This window comes from Hypomesus transpacificus, chromosome 3 (assembly GCF_021917145.1).
Source record: "Hypomesus transpacificus isolate Combined female chromosome 3, fHypTra1, whole genome shotgun sequence".
In the NCBI taxonomy this organism is placed as follows: domain Eukaryota; kingdom Metazoa; phylum Chordata; class Actinopteri; order Osmeriformes; family Osmeridae; genus Hypomesus; species Hypomesus transpacificus.
Genome location: NC_061062.1, coordinates 13,219,179 through 13,228,007, shown reverse-complemented (window position 1 = coordinate 13,228,007; position 8,829 = coordinate 13,219,179). Strand labels below are relative to the sequence as shown.

Genomic DNA, 8,829 nt, shown 5'->3' with positions numbered 1-8,829 from the left:
ATCCAGGGAACTCTCCCTTCCTTTGACCCAGGCTGGGACAGTCTGCGAGCGTTCAACCTCCATGAAACGGTGTGTTGCAGGCCACTAAGGCAGACTGCTCAAGATAACATCTCAGCCGGCATGATTTTCAGTAGGACTACACTTCATGTGTGTGTGCTGGGAAGATGTTGCTCTCTGTGAGGGCTTTAGCAGCTCTGGACAAGCAGCTCTAGCAGCTCTAGCAACAAGCTCCACAAGGGCCACGGTGCCAGAAAGGAAGCTGCTGCATGGCAGAGGTATAATTACTAGAACAATGACTCAGGGTGTTGAAATATTGTGCAGATTTATTTGAAAGACTAATTGGAAACAATAACAGAAATCTGCTCTCCAGGTACAGATGTTTCTATCATTTATTATGAAAGGCAATGGAAAAATACAGCAAAGGCAATATCCTATCTACGCATGAGTTCACTGTCATAAAGAAAGTAATCTTTCACTGTATATGAACAAACAGACTTTACTAATGAAACTGTCACATCCAAACTTCACATGTATATTATTTACTATACATTGTATGACTTTTGGAATATTATGTTCTTATGATCACTCATCATGTAGGTCATTTTCTTATGATTAATATTCCAGAACATAACCTTCCCATTTTTCCTTCCTCAGCTTCTTCCTGAAAAGAGGCTGAGCTATAAACAACAGCCACCCACATCCCAGAGAGAAGTGTTTGACCTCAAACATCCCATAATATCGCGTATGAATCCTCAAACACATCCCATACAGTGGGACCGTTCTCAAAAATACAACAAGTCAAGAGGACTGCAGGAATCAGATAAACACACGTCTCTAAAGGAGAAAACGATAGTTAAATTACTATTTGAATTACATTCCCAAAAGGATAAATTGTGGATGAAATGCAAAAATACAGTACAAAGTACAGTTAAAGCTTCAGCCCCGAAGGCTAAAGGATATCAAAGACAAACGAAGAACAAGAATAGATTCAAGACAAAGAATGTAGCTGCACTAACAGTACATCATACCACCCAACAACACTAAAATCGTAATTAAGTTAACATCTCAAATAAAACAATACTGTCATGACTGAATGCAGGCTTGATTAAATCCTGAAAATCCACGTGTTTTGACATTCATACATTCACCTCCAGTTCACCTTCAGAACCAGACAGGACCCTCCAATCTTCCAAGGGAACATTCTAGTCTAGTTTCCACAATGGGCACAGTCCACAAAAATGCAGTATATCAGAATTCTATTCACACTGTTGTGTAGTTTGGTGAAGTATTTCTAAATATGTCACTGTAGCCATTCACACTGGTGGAACTGTATCATCACTGAATACTTTTTAGTCCTTACATTCAAACACAGAGTCACACAGTGTTAATGCACTATTTAATTAGGTCCAGGGCCACAATCTTTTGTCATTCAAAACACATTCAGGAGAGAAAGGGAAAAAGCAACCAGAGGGTCCTGGAGTCAAATGGAAGTGTAGTGTCTTCCAAAGCTGGTGAGTTTGATCTTCTCTGGCAGGATGATGTTGACTGAGTGTCCGCCCTCATCCCCCTCCCTCCCCACCTCCCTCAGCAGCTGCTCCCTCTGGTGGTGCACCATCTGGCTGTAGCGAGCGTTGGCCAGCCACGCTTCGCAGCGGCCAAAGAACACGATGCCCGTGGTCCCCAGGATGACCAGGCAGGTGAGGAGGCCCAGCAGGCCGAAGCAGAGAAGTTGTCCCTGGTTCACCAGGCCCCCTGAGCCCTGCACCCTCTCCCTCAGGGTGATCTTCAGCAGGTCCCTCTCTGGTGGACGCAGTAGCTTGTGGAAAGCATGGGCAGGGAGAGAGTAGTGCTGTGGGGGAAGAGGGAGGCCCTGGCCGTGACCCTGGGAATCGAAGGCTCGTCCGTCTGGCCTCTTAGCTTTCTTGGCCTTGTGCTGGTGGGTACATGTGGCTCCTGAAAACCCCGGTTGACAAACACAGTGGATGGTTCCGTCTGTGAGAAGTACGCAGCTGGCACCGTGTGCACAAGGCTGGCTGGCACAGGCAGAGACAGCTTCTGTGGCGGATGAGGATGTGGAGGAGCGTGAAGAGGAGGAAGAGCTGGAGGAGGAAGAGGGCGGTGAGGAAGAGGGTGAAGAGGAGGAAGGAAAGGAGGGGGAGGCGTCTGTGGAATTGCAGGTTGGCCCAGTAAATCCAGCAGTGCAAAAGCATCTGAATGTTTGGTTGTGGTTGTCTGTTGTGCAGCTCCCTCCGTGGAGACAAGGGTTGGACTGGCAGCTGTCAGTGACACCCATCTCACAGAAGTCTCCGGAGAACCCAGGGGTACAGAGACAGGAGGGGGTGGCTGCCCAGCCCCCTGAGTCCCTACAAGAGCCTCCGTTCTGACAAGGAGAACTAAAGGACAGGGAGAAGCAGAGAGGGGAGGAGAGAGGGAAGAGGAGAGGCAAAATAAGGGATAAAAAAAGGAGAGAGAGCGAGAGGAGACAAAGAGAAAAAAACAAGGGAGAAAGAAGAAATAAAGGGCGAGGAGTTGTCTGATTACCTTGAGACAATTGCTGCCTGCAATGATTTGTGACGCAAGAGAACATTCAGAGTAGACCTTCACTGAAAAGGCTTTCATTGTGATACTCAGTCTCATCTGCATGGATGGGATGAACTGTAGTCATAAAATGCAATGGTAAAACCTGTGATTCAGTAATAATTTTACCATCACAGTACTCACCATGAGAGAATTATCATTATTTGTCTGATCAATCGCGCTGTTATTAGGTACAGATAAGGTTGTGACTGAAAGCTTACGAGAGAACAGCCAATCATTTATTCCAGGGATTTATTCTAGCACCTCTGCCTGCTATCTTTCTTATAAACATATCTGCAGATTCACACCACGTTTCTGGAAGCTCGTTCTAACGCTGATTAATAGAACTTACACCGAGCTCCATGCTCAACAGAGATGGTGATTAAGAATTCCCAGAGGTCCACAGGCAGCTATCGCCCATGCTATAACAATCTAATTACAAGATTTAAATAGAACTGAAACAGAGATAACATATTGAGCCAGGTGACTCAGGTGGCTAGTGACAGAAAATAATTGGATTTCAGGTGGGCCTTTCAGAGTCAATACCCCAATGAGCCTAACAAAGTTCAACACAGCCAGGCTCAGAGGGTCTGGCAGGTTAAGACAGCCTTTCACTCCCTGGTGAACCATCAGCACAGGTTTGAAGGACAGGAGAGAGATTCCTGCACGGCCTCAGCATGTCTGTAATCTTGGTAAATGAGGCTTAACTCTAAGAGATTGCCTAAACCTAATAAGAAAATTCAAATGAAAGCATCAAATACTATAGGTCCTCCTTACCTGTCAGTCAAACACAGGCTCTTTCTCAAGTGGCAGCTGTCCCCTGCGTAGCCTGGTGGACACACACATAAGTAACCCCCCTCTCCTGTCTCTATGCAAGTGGAATTACCAGAGCAGGGCTTGGACGAACACAGGTTTGTGTCTGAAAAATGCAGGTGAGGTTTTTATGATTAGTACTGTACCCAGATACGCTTGTGCATGCAAACACACTGCACGCATACATACACTCAGGCACACCTAAAGACATGCACGCACACACTCAAATGCAGACACACAGCATTTTATCACCCTGTCCGAGGTTAAATAAACAAACCTTCTACCAAACTACAGAAAGATACTGTAGTTTGACAGGCTGAATTTCGGAGGGAAAAGCTTTATCTTTCCACCTTCCAAGATCCTTCCGTCTCTCTCTCTCTCTTTCTCTCTCTCTTTCTGTCTCATTTTTTCACTTGGCTTGAGATATAAAAAGTAATATATATGCAGCATTAAAGATCAAAAAGTACCTCTGTGAGTCTAGTAACTGTAGCCTGAGAAAATTCCCCTGGCCAGCAGACTAACATTTAGAAGACACATCTTTATCTGACATTAAAGCAACCAACATGTATAAATATACATGTAGAGGAACATCATCTATATTTAAGTATACATATATTTAAGAATACATATAATCTGTATATAATATACTGTATGAAAGAAAGACCTTCAGTGACATCAACACACATGCCCCCACAAACAAATTATGTCCATACATATAGCTACGGTATAAGTAGCACAAATATACTGTATATATACTGTTTATACAGTTTATATGCAAATCCTCTATAGTGATTTATGTCTTCAAATTCTCTTTGTTTTCAGCAACGTCTCAGCTTGTAAGCATCCTCTCTCACACAACACAGTATTTCCCCTCAAGCCCTGGAGGTCATTCAGAAGGAACTTACTGTGGTCACACAGGCTGCCTACCCAGCCATCCTCACACACACACTGCCAGGCATGCTGGCAGGAGCCATGCAAGCAGCCGGGGAAGGGAACACACTGGTTGCAGGTGGCACCTTGCCAGCCTGGATGGCACCTGAAAAACAACAAATAACACAAAGGAGCCATGGCTGATCTTGAGCTAGATCGCTCCGCTGGGAACCCATGGTACAGGTGTCAGGGCTTAGATTATCCTCCTTTTTTAAAATTAAGTTAAGATTTCAGATATAATCAATTGGTTGGGAAGCATGAGATTGAGAATGTGTGATGTCTAATCCTGTATCTCCAAACCTTGACAGCTGAGTGTTATTCAAAATTACATAAATGTGACAATAAAATTAAATGAAAGGTTTCAGCATTTTATTGTATGAAAATATACCTTCAATGTTGAGTTACAAATTACAAACTAACCCAGCAAAGCGTTAAAAACTAGGCTAGGCACAGGATCAACTGTATGAACATCAAGATGAATGACAGTCTTTGTACCTGCATTCCTCTGGTTTTTCACAGTACCCGTTCTCTAGGTTGCACCCTGCACTGCATTCAAAACCTTTTAACATGACAGACACCAGAAACAAAAACCAAATAAGGAACATCTAAATTGTTTAAAAACATGTAAAATCAATCACTATGTGCTAATTAGCCAATATTAGCAGAAGCCCCAAGGGGATAATGTTTAAAATGTTAACGTTTAATTTTAGGCGAAATGTTCCAATAACTACATATCTCACTAATTATAAAGTCAACGAATACATACATTCCTTATTAGCCTACCTTTGGCGATTCCAACAGTCACGCACAGAAATAAGCACCACGTCGACAGGCACATCCTAATTTCCAGCTAAAACCGTCTTTTCCTGCAAAATGGTTAAAATTTGTGGAATCGTTAGTCTAATTTTTTGTCAGCAATCAGTGGATTATTTTACAGCTACTGCGCTCAGTGTGTCCGGTCCATAGTCTCGAAGAACAGGTTGATGTTTTTAAAAAGTTGATGCAGGTATACCCTACCATGTTTGCACAGCTGCAGGTATCATAATTATGCCTGGATTCAACATCGCACCTGAAACCAATGTCCGCTTCTATAAGAATGCGCTCTTCTGAGTCATGCACCCATAAAGCATGTAGGCTAACCGTTACGCACAGCACAGACACAAAAGGAAAATTGGCATGACAAAACTCCAGGTTTCCATGGATAAAGAAACAACTTTGGGAAAATAAACAATAATTAGCGCCTTACCTATGTTGCGTCGTTGTTTCGCTTTCCGCCGAGGAGGGTCATTCTGCGTTTGTTAAAGAATTTCCACGTGGTACAGCAGAATTTATTGAACATACACATTGGAAGCTTTTTCGGTGAGGAGATCATTTATTGTGTGTGAAGAGACTGCATCGTCGTGGTCCCCGTGCAACGCTCCTCCCACCTTATTTAGGGAAAGGAGCTGTCCAGCGGTCTGACCCCCTGAAACACAAGGAGAAAATAGCCGGGCACAACCATGCACCTCTTATGTAAAGGGAATGTTTCCCACAACGAAAGGTCACTCTGGCTTACACATTCACTGAAATCATTCCTATACCCTCTGTTCATAATTAATTGTATGTAATGCAATGCAGACAGAGCCCCAAAACATTGTCAATTCAGTCTAAAACATATGTTTAATTATTTCAGTAACCTGTATTCAAAATATTGTTGATAAATTTGCATTTGATATATGCATATATCTTTTCTTTTGTTATGCTACTTCTTGTGTTTTCTTCTGTTCCCTGCCAGTTACTGCAGTTTTATTTCCATGCCTGCCCAATGCTGTAGTGTAGCGCAGTCTAACGACCTAATCACACCTTTGTTTCCATTGGCAGATATTCCAGGACATAGGGAGAAGATTATCAGGGGACATCTTTAGCCTTACTTTTTGCACGGAAAGCACATATGCACAACTGGCTGGCCTGACTCGTGACTGTCACACAGCACAATAGCTCTGGCTCATCCATCCTGACTTTGGTGCTGAGGGTGTCCATACTGTAGTCAATCAGTCACCACACACATTCAATATATAAACCAATATTGATATATACAGATTTCAGTACTACTCAGATGAATGTATGTACGCAAATCATATGGAGTTAGATTAGTTTCATAATTCAAACAAACAAACGCAACACGATTCAAACAAATTTAACACGATCCAAACAAACGTAACACGATTCATACAAACATAACACGATTCAAACAAACAAACGTAACACGATTCAAACAAACGTAACACGATTCACAAATGTATTTCGTGATTCACAATTGTAACGCGATTCACAAATAAATGACCCTATTACATTCGTTTGCAACCTGACAAACACAAGTTACAAATCCCTGCATTCGTTGGTGTGAATCCTTGCATTCGTTCGTGTGGATTTTTGGAACTTTCCTGACGCGCTTTGAGCCACAAATGCATTTTTTCTAAAAGATATCCTCAGCAGCCTATCAGATCGTCTCTTCCAATTTTAGCCAATCACCGGAGAATGTCTAATATGGGTAGACGGGCTCTGCGTTAGCCTAGGAAACACGGAAAATGACTAAACATGAATCCTGCCATTCTCAACAATATTTAATCAGGTATGATCATCGGTTTAATAAGATTAACAAGCAATATTTCACCTACATGCTACCAGACGACATTGCTCATTATCTGAAGGAGACGATGTCCGTCATTATGGCAGGTTGTTGAAGTCCACATAGACACGTTAATATGATTGGCTAAAATTGGAAGAGACGATCTGATAGGCTGCTGAGGATATCTTTTAGAAAAAATGCATTTGTGGATCAAAGCGCGTCAGGAAAGTTCCAAAAATCCACACGAACGAATGCAAGGATTCACACCAACGAATGCAGGGATTTGTAACTTGTGTTTGTCAGGTTGCAAACGAATGTAATAGGGTCATTTATTTGTGAATCGCGTTACAATTGTGAATCACAAAATACATTTGTGAATCGTGTTACGTTTGTTTGAATCGTGTTACGTTTGTTTGTTTGAATCGTGTTATGTTTGTATGAATCGTGTTACGTTTGTTTGGATCGTGTTAAATTTGTTTGAATCGTGTTGCGTTTGTTTGTTTGAATTATGAAACTAATCTAACTCCATAAAATCATGCTGGTATATTTCACAGACCTCTGGCAATAACATATAGTTTATTACTACCTCTATGGTTCCATGGTCTCATGAGGGTTTAAATGATTTCTAAAAACTGAACGAGCCACTGGTGGCACAACACACAGAGATAAGAGGAGAGGGCAGGAGAAGAGGAGTGGGGAGGGGAGGGCAGAAAGGGAGAGGAGAGGGAGGGGGAAGAGAGGGGAGGGAAGGGAGAGGAAAGGGAGGGGGAAGAGAGGGGAGGGGAAGGGAGAGGAAAGGGAGGGGGAAGAGAGGGGAGGGGAAGGGAGAGGAAAGGGAGGGGGAAGAGAGGGGAGGGGAAGGGAGAGGATAGGGAGGGGGAAGAGAGTGGAGGGGAAGGGAGAGGGAAGGGAGGGGGAAGAGAGGGGAAGGGACAAGGGGACAGAAGTAGAGGCGGGTGAAAATGAATGGGACTATCTCCTGATCTGGTCAGCCTTCTGAAGGGCCTAGGAATCCATGTAATCATGCTGTAGTGAGCTTCCCATCACATCTGACTGAAGATAACTGCAACATCATTCTCTGTAATACATGTGTGGCCAGCAGTTCCACACCAACCAAGCATAAGTTGTTAAGATTACACTCCTAGTAGCTCCTGTTCCTGTTGTTGGTGTATTGTGTGTGTGTTTGTGTGTATAAACAACATTACATACTCAAAAGCTAGGATGCCTCATCACCAGAACTTAGTTCCAAACCTCAATTTTCTAAGTGTACTTCTGGCTTCTTTTGTTGAGACCAATACTGTCAATGGGTAGTTCCTTTATAAAAGGGGGGGGGTCTTCTATTGATTTATCCAGTGGTCTCTTACCTGAGCACTTTCATTCCCTGTCCTTGAGGGCCCCTCCATCTTTAAATGTAATGTTAAAGAGTCTTTCTTTTGATGAAAGAGAGGTTCTGCCTCTTCAAAGGGATTGATGGTAGAATTGGGACTGTGGACTGATGTACAGAGAGAGAGAGAGAGAGAGAGAGAGGAGAGAGAGAGAGGAGAGAGAGGAGAGGAGAGAGGAGAGAGAGGAGAAGAGAGAGAGAGAGAGAGAGAGAGAGAGAGAGAGAGAGGAGAGAGAGAGGAGAGGAGGAGAGAGAGGAGAGAGAGACAAAGGATGGAGAAAAAAGGAGACAGTGAGGTGTGGGGACCGACCGATACAAAGGTAGAGCGAGTGGGGGAGAGAGGAATGAGATGGTAGGAAAGAAAGAGGCAAGAGTTAGGGAGAGAGAGAGCAGAGAGTAATAGAGAAATGGAGAATGTGTGTTAGAGAAAAAAAAGTGAGAAAGATAGAGAATGTGTTTGTAAAGAAAGAACACGCTGGTGACAGAAAGATAGAGAATTCTCTTATGACAATATGAC

At 43.2% G+C, this 8,829-nt stretch overlaps 1 protein-coding gene across 1 annotated transcript; it reads right to left on the bottom strand.

The window, feature by feature from the left end:
- Window positions 1-387: 387 nt before the first annotated feature.
- On the bottom strand, window positions 388-5,664 carry LOC124466539 (protein delta homolog 1-like). The gene is made up of 6 exons (XM_047018475.1): window positions 5,567-5,664; window positions 5,104-5,186; window positions 4,816-4,879; window positions 4,296-4,426; window positions 3,355-3,496; window positions 388-2,393 (listed from the first exon to the last, which is right to left on the bottom strand). The coding sequence occupies exons 2-6, from the start codon at window positions 5,156-5,158 to the stop codon at window positions 1,481-1,483; spliced, it is 1,305 nt and encodes a 434-aa protein (XP_046874431.1). The 5' UTR covers window positions 5,159-5,186; window positions 5,567-5,664; the 3' UTR covers window positions 388-1,480.
- Between the last annotated feature and the right edge of the window lie 3,165 nt (window positions 5,665-8,829).

Excerpts from the sequence above, each read along its gene's own strand:
- LOC124466539 (XM_047018475.1), bottom strand. The coding sequence starts at position 5,158 with ATGTGCCTGTCGACGTGGTGCTTATTTCTGTGCGTGACTGTTGGAATC. Across the intron at positions 4,880-5,103 it reads GACTGTTGGAATCGCCAAAG|GTTTTGAATGCAGTGCAGGG; the intron begins GTAGGCTAATAA and ends TCATGTTAAAAG. Across the intron at positions 3,497-4,295 it reads AGGCAGCCTGTGTGACCACA|ACACAAACCTGTGTTCGTCC; the intron begins GTAAGTTCCTTC and ends TGCATTTTTCAG.